Below are 13483 nucleotides of genomic sequence, written 5' to 3'. Positions count from 1 at the left end.
GAGTGGAGTTCTCTTTCCTATATTTATTCTGGGTGATGATTTCCAGTTCATTCTTGAGAAATCGAATTTAACCCTAATTTAAAAAATGAGTTTTGTGACAGGATTTGGCTAATAAGGGTTCCTCTTTCAGAACTGTACATACTACTGGGGGTTTTCAGCGTGGATGGCGTACTATATCAATCACCCACTCTACACACCACCAGGTAAGGGTCTTTATGGTCTGATCAGAATAATTAAACGAAGATTGGTTTGCTGTAACCTGCCCTAGTCATCCTGTTCATTTTTCAAGTATTTCTATTACACAGAAACAATAGAGTCTATTCAATTCATATAAACAGCGATAACAGTGGTGTGTTTAAATTAATTGAATAGGTCCCATTAGCTGTTCTTGCTGTCTGACTTACACGTAGAAAATATGGGGAGGCCAGTGAAATCATCACTGAAAAATATACTACATGTTCAATTTACTGGCAAACAGAAACACCCAATGCAGATGGCTAAAATGTAAATATTTATTTATTATTATATCTTACCTTCATTTATTAAATACTCTCTTGGTTACAAATGAACCGTGCTTTTAATATTTTATACTGTAACAGGAAATTGTTAAAGATCAACATAATTTTAAAGATGGAACAATTCCAGTTCCTGATTAGGGACAGGTACAGTAATGAGCAAATGATGAGTCGCTCTGCATGTTGTCTGTCTCGGTACGTTCTGGAGGGAGTGTGTAGTACAGAGGTCAGGGACATGCCAGTCTGTGTTGCTCAGTACGTTCTGGAGGGAGTGTGTAGTACAGAGGTCAGGGACATGCCAGTCTGTGTTGCTCAGTACGTTCTGGAGGGAGTGTGTAGTACAGAGGTCAGGGACATGCCAGTCTGTGTTGCTCAGTACGTTCTGGAGGGAGTGTGTAGTACAGAGGTCAGGGACATGCAGGTCTGTGTTGCTCAGTACGTTCTGGAGGGAGTGTGTAGTACAGAGGTCAGGGACATGCAGGTCTGTGTTGCTCAGTCTTGATACCCATGTCTTCCAGCTTACGGAGAGCAGCAAGTGCAGTTGGCGCTCATCATCTTCCTGGTAGGTAACTTACTTCAGTATGTGTTCATGATGCAACAAAATAATAGATTCTGGATGAGTTAAAGTTAAAAATCCACTGAGGGGCGTCATACAAACAGCAAAAATAGTGTCCACTGTCAAATAATGTTTCTGATACTGTATAGCAATTTAAATAACTCTTTTAAAGACAATGTCCAGATAAAGAGGTCCCAGAACAAGGGTCTTTACTGTTGCAATATCAAACAGCTTACTGCCTAGTTCAATCTGTACTTTACAATCTAATCTGCATGTGGACATAACACAAAGATGACCTGTATATCACATGTTTGTCTATTTCCCTAATTATAAACAGGCTGCATTCTGCCTTTTAACACACCTTTCCTTCTCTTTATGCTCCCTGTAGTTCTGCCAGATCGGAAACTTCTCGATTCACATCGCACTGAGAAACCTTCGGCCACCAGGTGAGTGCATTCACACAAGAAATTATGATTTTATATTTCCTTTAACAATACTCTTTTTAGCGGCTGCAGGAATTTCAGGTAAATCTTCCAATCTTCTTATATGTGAGTTGGTAGGTGTATGTGCCTGTGTGTGGTGCGTTTCCAAGCAGCCCAGCCGTCTGATAGCTGCTCCCCTGTTCATTCAGTCTGGATTGATTCTGGCATAGATTCTCTGCAATACTGAGCCAGCCTCAATGAGACATGTCATTTGCGCTTCAGGTAATGAACAGGTTTGGGAGCTGACTTTTCCAGAACTCACCCATCATTTCTCTTGTCTTTCCAGGCTCCAAGGCCAGAAAGATTCCTTACCCCACCAAGAATCCCTTCACATGGCTCTTCTTGCTGGTGTCCTGCCCTAATTATACCTATGAGGTGAGTTTGGGGAGAGCTCCCTTACACTTCTCCCGTACATACAGCAACTTACCCACTTCGGACACTGGGTGCTCCCTATCTTTGCTATATTTTAAAATGAAGATATGTTTCAAAAAAGGTCTTGGCAACGATAGTTAACATAAACAATTCAGAGGATATATAGTAATGCTCACTGAAATGGGAGCAATAATCAAACAATTCAAAAGAGTGCTCTGCTCCAAACAAGGAAGGGGTATTCTGAAATCTGGATTTGAAATGTTATATATCCCACAGTCCTCTAATAAAATAATGCATACCACCCCTCTAAAGTGTCAGATGATGGTAATAAGCAAATTTTACTAAAGAGATTCCCAATTGCCCACTTTCCATGCCAGCCCTATTTGTCCACCCTCCTCCATTCAGTGTCTACAGTATATGGGGTATGACACTCATACCAATACCTAGCATTGATTATTCATACTGGAAATGAGTACCTGTATACATGCGCCTAATATACTCTGAAAATCCATTCATTTGTAAATATTAATTAGTTCCAATAATATCTGAGAATCAAGAAACTTCTAAAAATTATTTTCAAACAATCCCCTTACCTTACTGCATATAAAACACAGTGCAACACTGTACTGCACAGGAGATGACTCGCTGGAACTTTCAACCCCGGTCCTCGGGGACCCCTGTGTCTTCTGCTTTTCATTCCAGCTGAGCTCTCTCTTATTTAACTAAACCCTTCATTGAACTAATAATTAGCTTAAATAGGCTTTGTTATCAGCTCCTAAACAGTTGGGAGATTTCAACATAACGATAAAATGTTATAAATAACATCATCTGCAAATTTGTAGGAGCTGAGAACATTTAAAAAGGCCTATTTAAGCTAATTATTAGTTCAATGAAGGGTTTAGTTAAGTCAGTGAGAGCTCGGTTGGAATGAAAACCCCGAAGACACGGGTCCCTGAGGACTGGGGTTGAGAACCACTGATCTAGTGTTTCAGGGCAGCACAAGATGGGATCCAGCACACTGCCAGTGTTTTAGTTTGAGGCTTTTCAGGGTTTAGCTTTACAGCAGGGCTATAAATCATCAAATCTTTAGTCATGTATCTTCCGTAAAGAGCTGTAGTGGCATTCAGATGTTTACGAAAGCTGAGAGGAATGGAGCTATCTCCTTTTCTGTTCTATCAACTGTACTCTACTGCTCTCTGCCAGTAATAGAAGCACTCACACCAGTGTGAGGTCACGAACCAGAATGCAAATGGAGTCACAGACTCATTTTCTGTAGTAAACAAACAAATACATACAAGCTGCGACTCCCTGTTGTAAGCCAGTAGATCTGACTGATTATGCGGTGCTCGGTGGGCAGGTGCTTCAGTATCCAACATTGCTATTAAACTTTCACAAGGAATAGATCGTCTCAATCTTGAACATTGCAACTTCTTAGAAGGAATTACAGAAAGTATCCGCTTGTTCTTGTTTGTTAACTTTAGAATTGTGTGGTAAGTTCTATGCACAGGATATCTGCACACTGACAAATTCTGACAAATCCTAAATGCCGATTGAATATAATCCACAACCAGATGCAGTCAACAAAGTCATGAAGTCCACTTGGAAGTCATGGCCAGACAGAGGCCAAGCTTGGTTTGACCAAGCCATTTTGTAAGGAGGACATGTTGCCGTGTTTGACCTGGCTGTGCATTGCCTCCTGCAGGTGGGCTCCTGGGTGGGCTTCACGCTGATGACGCAGTGCCTGCCCGTGGCGTTCTTCACCCTGGTGGGCTTCATTCAGATGATGATCTGGGCCAAGGGGAAGCACCGCAGCTACCTGAAGGAGTTCCGAGACTACCCTCGCCTCCGTTCCCCCATCCTGCCCTTCATGCTGTGAGCAGAGACTGCAGGAGTGTAATTCATTACTAAGAATCATGAGGATAACCATTATAATGCAACTCGGACGCTTTCAAAGGATTTTGTGGTGCCCCTGGTACACATGCTTACATACCTGTCGCACTCAATAGAACTCTGCTCCTCCCTTGCAGCCTTGATTGCAGCTCTACAGTTCAGTACGTTGAAAATACCCTGCTCCATAATTAATATAATCACAGATGTCTATGCTATAGCCTTACAAGCTCATTTTAATGTAAAACAGATAATTGGTGAGGTATTAGGAGATGGTACTGTGCAAATAACTAACTTTATACTAGTCATCCACCCTCCAGCCAGGACATCAATATGGCATGTGATCACCAGTAAGTGGGATTGATTACACATACTGCCGATGAGTGAGTGTGCTTTTCTACACATCCTTAATAGACACATCTCTGAATACCCATTCATTGGAGTTGTGTACATGGGTCTTTTCCCCCACATCTCTTAATAGTAGTATCTTCTGTACCATTTAAAAAGTGTATTATAGCCTGGAATCTCTTACACAATACATCAGGCTGTCATAAACTTTTTATAAAAAAAAAAAAAAAACTTACACTGTTGCAAACCCATGAAATCATGATTGATTACAAATACACACATTATATTGTAGTACCAATATTACTTCCTCTCGTCAGTGTCTTCTAAAGCAGAACCTTGCAGACTACTGCATATTGCTTTTAAACCTGCTGCTGGCTCACAGAATTACTGACACAATCCAATGAGATTCACTGGCTACTAGAGTACTTGACCAGATAATGTAGTTTTGTCCTGTGCTACTGCATTACATTACACACTGCTCCAGGCTAATGTATTGCAATTTGGCACACTGGGAAACAGTCAAATGGCACTGGAAAGGTTGAGGAGCTAAGAGGGGCACAGCACTGAATGTAATTCTGCTGTATGTGTATGTATTTGTTTGAAATAGACATTTTCGTTCATCAATCATAGCAACCTTTTTCAGTTTTCCATCTTATCAGGTCAAACCAGCATAGGTTATACCTAGTCCACACTTATGTATTCGTATATATTTTGTCTTCATTTTTTCCCCTCTGTCAGTAAACCAGATCATGTAACATAGCTGTCACTGGATGGCAATCTGGCTCCCTCTAGTGTTGGGGAATGGCACTATATGAGTTTGCCTTCATTAGATGGCAAATCAGCTGATGTAACCAGCAGTGAACAAGATACTGATCTGTAGATTGGCATTAGCCAAAACATTTATCTGCTATTTAAATTTAATGTTTCCCTCTTAGAATCAATATATGATGATAATAAGTAACCAGATGCTATTCAAAGTGCGTTTTCTGAGCCATTAATAGATTTACCTCAAATTAATCATCGGGGTGCAATTGTTCAACACCACGCTTTCAGAAATGTAGGCTGCAGTAAAAAATAAATAATTGAACAGGCCACCACTATCTGGAGGAGTTTAATCAATTTGATTGTATGAACCATTTTAAAGTGTAGTATTTTAAGACTAGTATAATCCTAATTAACCCAATCTCAAATTGTATTAAAGGTATGCTAGTTTAAAATGTCTTTTTAATTGCTTTACCATTCTACCATACCTGTTATGAGGTTCGCCAGCTGAATAGTTCTGTTGCTCCCAATATTGACATTCATTCATTCCTGTGTTCTCTGCAGCTGTCACTTGCTTAGAGATCAATACTGTTTTAACAGATATAACAGGACAGGTATTCCTAACAATTGGTAAACATGCCTAATCCAGGAGTGGCTGTAGAAAGTGATTGGAAGAATGGGAATGTGGCACGCTGGGAGTGCTTTCCGTCCCCCGAACGAGGAATGAAATGGTAATGGTACGGCTTTCAATACTGCAGCCTGGATAGAGGTCTAGGAAAGATGGGTATCCCAGACAAAACATTTTGTGTTTCTTTTTCAGTACAAGACACTGATGATATGTAGTTATCTTAGGGCACATCACAATGGGAAAATCTAAATTGATGCAGTAAACAGCAAATGTCAACCAATACATATTTCTTTTCTATTATATTTATTGCATGAATGTATATTTTTCCCAGTCTGGTGTGATTTTTTTAATGGAATTACCCACTTTTTTATTGAAATCATAATGTAAATGCTCTGAATATTTTAAAAAGCCATTCTTTTATTGTAGGAATGAAATCAGTTTTTTGTGAATCAGGGGTGATCTTGGCATATATTGACACATCACAACATTGTGATATTTCATATTTCATATTTCATCTGGATAAATCAATCATCTACTGAAATGTATCATAATATATATATTTGGTATATTTCAAATACTCTAAAATGTAAAAATCATGGAAAAATGGTCAGGAATATGTGGAGTATTCAATTGGCAGATCTAAATATAGTCACTGCTAAAAAGGCCTTTAGTGGGCCAATGCTATGAAAATCAAGTGCTAACAGCTTTTAAAAATGTCAAATGCAAGGGTGCACTCTTTTTAATGATTTAAATAAACACAAGGCTTAGATCTACCACTGTTTAGACCAACAGAAGAAACTTAACTATAATCAAACACGGTATATATGTAATTTCCATCAGGGTGAACAAAGTGTCATTTATAATACAGTGCAGTAAACTGTTGAATAACAGGTTAAGTCGTGGTGTTCTCTGCAATGCTTAACAAGCTCTTGGTCTTAAATTTGGAAATAAAATGTTAAAAAAAAAAAAAAAAGTGCACTACTGGAATTAACAGTCCTCTAAGAATCATGTCCTGCTGAAGATACAAATCATAGTGAATATTTCTTTAGCCTGTATTAGTGGACTAATCAATGTAGGTAACTAGTTCTGATTATTTTTTTTTTCTGTTAATCAGTAGTTTAGTTTTTCCTGGTTTACGAATAACATTGTTTACAGTGAGTACAAAGATTAAACTGATTAACAGTTGTTTTGTGTGTGTTTTCTTTTCATTACCTGAGAAAAGACCTCTGTGGAGTTAAATTTGTATATTTAAAACTTGAATAAAATGAATTTTAAGTCAGTAACATACATCTTCCTGCGAGACCGCAAGTTCAAAATCTGAGCTATCGGTACGTGGGCAAAGTTGACCATGACCTACAGTATATCAACAGCATGTACAGAAAAGGTTCCCGAAAAGTGATTCCCAAGCTGCGACACATCTTCATAGGTCCCCAGATGTTGTGACTCTCAATAACGTCTGGTAAAGAATGTGTACACCAAGATTAATCAAAATCAGGCACGTGGTTCTCATTTATAATTTATTTTTTAAAGTGTGACATACAGACAGACACCCATATAGAAGAGAATCTAATACTAAACTGTTAATATCAAGTTGCATCACAATTGGATAAATAGTTTTCCTGATACAAGAAAAAAAAAGTCCACCCTTTAGCCACCTGCAGGCTTTGACTGCGTAACAGAATGCAGCGTGATGGTGAAAACACAGAAAAAAAGTCACATTGCTGATTTTTTATTTCAATCACCCGATAAATACTAGGGTGGATTAACACCAGCACTGTGTTTTGTTGGGGCTTTAACATATTTAAAACATCAATCTGGCACGTGCTTGCCGCTCCCTTACAGTAAGAATGACACAAGTGCAGGTTTATGTTGGATCCATTTAGGTTTTATTTGTGTAAATAAGATTATGTACAGAAACAGATGCCTTTCTCCTGCCTGGACGTGCAGCTTGCTGGGGGTGATGGTCTCCAGTATCAGGCTGCCTGTGCTTCTTCTGTCCTCTTCTTTCTCATCAGAAGACGGCGCTCCCTCTCAAACTCCTTCATCCGCATCACATAGCTGCAGGGAAGAGGAAAAGGGATTGTACTCACAAATCGAGAACTGCTACAAGGTGATGCGTCAGGTACAGGGTATCTTATTGTTATGTCATCTTGTAGAGTTTGGACAAACGGACAGCAAAGCTCAAACTGCTAAACGGTTTCTGTTATAAGAGACACCCTACACAACACGTATTAACTTATCAAAAACCAAAAAAAAATAAAAATTACTCATGGACCACTATTAAACATAAAGAGTGTTGTTCCTTTAACTTTCAAATTGTGTTTTATGTTCTATAGGATGGCATCTGTACAAAACATGATGTACTGAAATCCTGGGAATTGACAAATAAAACAAAATGATGAATAAAAAGCATGTCTGTAATACACATCTGTGCTCTAGAAACCAATCGGAACCATCTGCATCATGAAATAGCAGTTCACCATGACTTGGCCAACATCAACAGAATGCACATGTCACAATAAAGTTCACAGACTCTGATCCTCTCAATGCACTGCAAAAATATGTAGCACGATTTTAGATAATCAGTTTTGTTAAATTTATATATATATATATATATATAAAACTGTCATCTTCAAACCCCTCCCAGTGGTTTGTAATGCAATTACTGAGTTCACAAGTCACACTTTCCCTCCATAGATACATGCAACATAAGTTAGATCAGCCAAATTGTCTTTACAGAAGTAACAGCCTGTGTAATTTAGTGATCTGCCAATGGCGTTTACTAACAAAGACACTTTAGCTGATCTAGCCTACGTTTCATATGTCTATGGCAGGCAACTAAAACAGAATAGCAGCTTCTGAACTCCTTGTCATTGCACCTTAAAGGATTAACAAAACAATAAAGAACGGTCTTCATTTTTGTGATTCACATGAACACATTAAGTACCAAATATTTTTTTCTTTGAAAAAAATCAGAACGCAACCTGTGTTTATGTAATTTGATAAATTACATTTAGACTTTTGCGGTTAATACAATTAGAGTAAGTTATCATAATACAGTTAGAGAAAATTAAAATGACAGGTCGCTGCCAGTTAAAAATGCTCAAACAAAAATGGAAGTAGCCGGTCCTCAAATGAGGACAACGGCACTTTAAGGGTTACGTTACAGCTTGTGTGTCAGGTGGGTGTCTAATAACAGAAATCATTTTGCACAGTCTGAGCTGCTCAGTTTCTCTTTGTGTTCCTCTCACCCCCAGATGCACAAAAAACACTGCATATTATCTTGTAATGTGAACCGTGGGCAGCCAGTCCCCCAGCCCGGTGTGCAGAGAGACTTACTCCTGGTGCTCGCAGTAATCCCAGTCATGGCGCTCATGCTTGCAGGCTAGGAAGTTGGGCCAGTTGTCTCTCTTGCACTTCATTAGTTTGAGGAGGTGGTGAGCGCAGTAATCTCGCTGCTCGACGGGCAACTGAGCCTCATTCATCTGCTCCTGTGTGGCTACCATCACTGCAACGAGACACACACACAGTGTTAACTGAGCCTCATTCATCTGCTCCTGCATGGGTACCATCACTGCAACGAGACACACACACACTCACAGTGTTAACTGAGCCTCATTCATCTGCTCCTGTGTGACTACCATCACTGCAACAAGACACACACACACACACAGTGTTAACTGAGCCTCATTCATCTGCTCCTGCATGGGTACCATCACTGCAACAAGACACACACACACACAGTGTTAACTGAGCCTCATTCATCTGCTTCTGCATGGGTACCATCACTGCAACGAGACACACACACACAGTGTTAACTGAGCCTCATTCATCTGCTCCTGCGTGGCTACCATCACTGCAACGAGACACACACACACAGTGTTAACTGAGCCTCATTCATCTGCTCCTGCGTGACTACCATCACTGCAACGAGACACACACACACAGTGTTAACTGAGCCTCATTCATCTGCTCCTGCGTGGCTACCATCACTGCAATGAGACACACACACACAGTGTTAACTGAGCCTCATTCATCTGCTTCTGCATGGGTACCATTACTGCAACGAGACACACACACACAGTGTTAACTGAGCCTCATTCATCTGCTCCTGCATGGGTACCATCACTGCAACGAGACACACACACACAGTGTTAACTGAGCCTCATTCATCTGCTCCTGTGTGGCTACCATCACTGCAACGAGACACACACACACAGTGTTAACTGAGCCTCATTCATCTGCTTCTGCATGGGTACCATCACTGCAACGAGACACACACACACAGTGTTAACTGAGCCTCATTCATCTGCTCCTGCGTGGCTACCATCACTGCAACGAGACACACACACACAGTGTTAACTGAGCCTCATTCATCTGCTTCTGCATGGGTACCATCACTGCAACGAGACACACACACACAGTGTTAACTGAGCCTCATTCATCTGCTCCTGCGTGGCTACCATCACTGCAACGAGACACACACACACAGTGTTAACTGAGCCTCATTCATCTGCTCCTGCGTGGCTACCATCACTGCAACGAGACACACACACAGTGTTAACTGAGCCTCATTCATCTGCTTCTGCATGGGTACCATCACTGCAACGAGACACACACACACAGTGTTAACTGAGCCTCATTCATCTGCTCCTGCGTGGCTACCATCACTGCAACGAGACACACACACACAGTGTTAACTGAGCCTCATTCATCTGCTTCTGCATGGGTACCATCACTGCAACGAGACACACACACACAGTGTTAACTGAGCCTCATTCATCTGCTCCTGCGTGGCTACCATCACTGCAACGAGACACACACACACAGTGTTAACTGAGCCTCATTCATCTGCTCCTGTGTGGCTACCATCACTGCAACGAGACACACACACAGTGTTAACTGAGCCTCATTCATCTGCTCCTGCATGGGTACCATCACTGCAACGAGACACACACACACTCACAGTGTTAACTGAGCCTCATTCATCTGCTCCTGTGTGGCTACCATCACTGCAACGAGACACACACACACAGTGTTAACTGAGCCTCATTCATCTGCTTCTGCATGGGTACCATCACTGCAACGAGACACACACACACAGTGTTAACTGAGCCTCATTCATCTGCTCCTGCGTGGCTACCATCACTGCAACGAGACACACACACACAGTGTTAACTGAGCCTCATTCATCTGCTTCTGCATGGGTACCATCACTGCAACGAGACACACACACACAGTGTTAACTGAGCCTCATTCATCTGCTCCTGCGTGGCTACCATCACTGCAACGAGACACACACACACAGTGTTAACTGAGCCTCATTCATCTGCTCCTGCGTGGCTACCATCACTGCAACGAGACACACACACACAGTGTTAACTGAGCCTCATTCATCTGCTCCTGCGTGACTACCATCACTGCAACGAGACACACACACACACAGTGTTAACTGAGCCTCATTCATCTGCTCCTGCGTGACTACCATCACTGCAACGAGACACACACACACAGTGTTAACTGAGCCTCATTCATCTGCTCCTGCGTGGCTACCATCACTGCAACGAGACACACACACACAGTGTTAACTGAGCCTCATTCATCTGCTCCTGCGTGACTACCATCACTGCAACGAGACACACACACACACAGTGTTAACTGAGCCTCATTCATCTGCTCCTGCGTGACTACCATCACTGCAACGAGACACACACACACACACACACACACACAGTGTTAACTGAGCCTCATTCATCTGCTTCTGCATGGGTACCATCACTGCAACGAGACACACACACACACACAGTGCTAACTGGGCATTTATTTTAACATTATTAACTAAATGTCCAAGACTTTATTATCAGCGCATCTTGCCACCACACTATAATTTCACTTCCGGTGCAGCACAATGACAGATTTTCCAGCTGGCCTACACATCTGTATCTTGAGTTCTGACAGATATCTTCATCATTGTTGTACCAAACATAATAGTTTAAAATCATTTTTCATTTAAAAAAAAAAAAAAAAAAAAAAAAACGTGTCTTCTAAATACGTTTAGTTTTACCGAATGCGGTACTATACAGTATTTTAATATCCACACAACAACAAACAAACAAACAACATTCAATAATAAGACAAATGACTCCAGAAAGGTGCACTACAACCATGCTACCAGCCAGTTCTGTCCTTTTATTGTTTTTTTGTGTATTTTAAAGAACCTGGCATGTCGCTGTTCGTGAACAACAACAACTTCACCCGGATCTTTAAAATAAAGCCACGATCGGTACACTTGCCTCGCTCTTTTCTCTCTGCAAATCCCAGATCGGGGGCAAACCCGGCCGGGTTCAAGGGGTCCGGTTCGGTGTCCGGATTGGTCACGTAGCTGCGGACGAGGTGCGCTCCCATGGCGACGTTATGGTCTGACCCGCTCCAGCTCGGTTTCGTTTTTTTCGGTGTGTCCTACAGACAGACGGGTCACCTCCACCGTCTCTCCGAAAACATAAACTTACTACTACCGGATCGGTCAAGTTCAGCCGGAAACAATTCAGTGCAGTACGCTGATCAATTCCTTCCTTCACCATATAGTAAACTAGTCTGTATGAAACAACGTTCTGGGGGCATTTATGGTCCTCCCTGCTGGACTGGTGCTGGCTTTACATGTAAGATTTTTAAAAGTTGGTAATTGTTGTTATGCGCATAACTAATCCGATATTTTACAAAAATACATACGGTATTCAACACTAAAGGTACACTTATATCCCCTTCAGACACCTAATTGTTCCATGTTACGTTTTCTATTTATGTTACAGTATGTTATTTTGAAGTTTTGGCATGGGCACATGAACTGTTTTAAAAAATCGTTGCTGAATGTGGTGAGTGCAAAAAGAACTTCATTGAGTGTTTGTGATATCGTGTTTCCCAGAGGGAATGTTTTGACAGTAGCGCAGTTGTACCCTCGACTCGAGAAGAAAGCGAGCGTCTTGTGGTGTGTTCTCGTTATGCAGCGAGCGCACAGTCAGTGGGTTCAGGTTGAATGCATGCTATGTTGGGCTCAGATTAAAATCATCTTGTTGAAGGCAATATCTGGAATGATCTCGACTTTCAAAACCCACATGAAGTCTCCGAAAAGTCTCTATATATAGTGCATGACAGGCATATTCAATCACATTTTTCCTCGTTTCCATTTGTGTTGGGTTCCCTGAACTCAAACAGAGCTTCTACGGCATTCATACTGCTGGAGGGTGGCTGTTTAATTCAGAGCTGTGGGGAAGCTTCAAGGAGGGAGGAAGCTTGTGTGCCTGCAGCTCAAACTGCCTTTGATAATGTAAACAAACTGGTGAGCCAACAATGTATGGTTTCTAATAAGTCAAAGTGCACAGGATGCTACTCTATAGAATAATGTAGCAAACACGGTAATTTAGCAGTTTGGCCCCCATGTGTTTTCCGTGATTAAGCTATGGATTTACCATAGCTTACCATTGTTTGCCATGTCGTTAAATGTTCTTAATTCAATGACAGTCTGTGACAATGTCTTCAATTGAAGTCACTGAATTGTTTCTTTCAGTATTTCTAAATTCAGTGCTTAATATATTAGATGATTTGTAATATGCTTTACTGTGCCTCTGTGCTTTACAGCTGTTTGCTGTACCTATGCTTTCGCTGTGCTTTTACTACAAGAACATTTTATTAGAGTAGCACACAAAAGAAATTGATTATGCACAGCGCCATAACTAGAGCTGACATTCTACCGAGGTCAAACTTAGGCTTCAAGCTCTAGCTGGCAGTATTTGTATGACTGCTTGGTATTTACTGTTCCACCTCCAAATCTATGTTACATGGCAAACCAACAGCGAAAATGAAGGAGTCTTTTGTACTTTACCAGAATTTTTACATCAGCATTTATGATGCAAAACAAACAACCAAGGACAAAACC

The 13483-nt window shown here is 41.1% G+C and overlaps 2 protein-coding genes across 3 annotated transcripts in view; one reads left to right on the top strand and one right to left on the bottom strand.

Annotated features, from left to right (window-relative positions):
- The window catches only part of LOC117402162 (very-long-chain enoyl-CoA reductase), a 31254-nt gene extending 24731 nt beyond the window's left edge, over positions 1–6523 (top strand). For both annotated transcript variants that reach the window (XM_034910484.2, XM_034910483.2), the window contains 5 exons: positions 131–203; positions 1034–1077; positions 1460–1517; positions 1840–1928; positions 3628–6523. In XM_034910484.2, the coding sequence (XP_034766375.1) occupies positions 131–203; positions 1034–1077; positions 1460–1517; positions 1840–1928; positions 3628–3801 (438 nt within the window). In that variant the 3' untranslated portion in view covers positions 3802–6523. The remainder of the gene's footprint in view (positions 1–130; positions 204–1033; positions 1078–1459; positions 1518–1839; positions 1929–3627) is intronic.
- Positions 6524–7053: 530 nt separating this feature from the next.
- On the bottom strand, positions 7054–12098 carry LOC131705052 (NADH dehydrogenase [ubiquinone] 1 beta subcomplex subunit 7-like). The gene is made up of 3 exons (XM_059007141.1): positions 11844–12098; positions 8890–9058; positions 7054–7608 (listed from the first exon to the last, which is right to left on the bottom strand). Exons 1-3 carry the CDS (start codon positions 11953–11955, stop codon positions 7524–7526), a joined length of 366 nt encoding a protein of 121 aa, XP_058863124.1. The 5' UTR covers positions 11956–12098; the 3' UTR covers positions 7054–7523.
- Between the last annotated feature and the right edge of the window lie 1385 nt (positions 12099–13483).

This window comes from Acipenser ruthenus, chromosome 34 (assembly GCF_902713425.1).
Source record: "Acipenser ruthenus chromosome 34, fAciRut3.2 maternal haplotype, whole genome shotgun sequence".
In the NCBI taxonomy this organism is placed as follows: domain Eukaryota; kingdom Metazoa; phylum Chordata; class Actinopteri; order Acipenseriformes; family Acipenseridae; genus Acipenser; species Acipenser ruthenus.
This window is presented reverse-complemented; position numbering and strand designations above follow the sequence as displayed.

Excerpts from the sequence above, each read along its gene's own strand:
- LOC131705052 (XM_059007141.1), bottom strand. The coding sequence starts at position 11,955 with ATGGGAGCGCACCTCGTCCGCAGCTACGTGACCAATCCGGACACCGAA. Across the intron at positions 9,059-11,843 it reads TGCAGAGAGAAAAGAGCGAG|TGATGGTAGCCACACAGGAG; the intron begins GCAAGTGTACCG and ends GTCTCGTTGCAG. Across the intron at positions 7,609-8,889 it reads GATTACTGCGAGCACCAGGA|CTATGTGATGCGGATGAAGG; the intron begins GTAAGTCTCTCT and ends TCTTCCCTGCAG.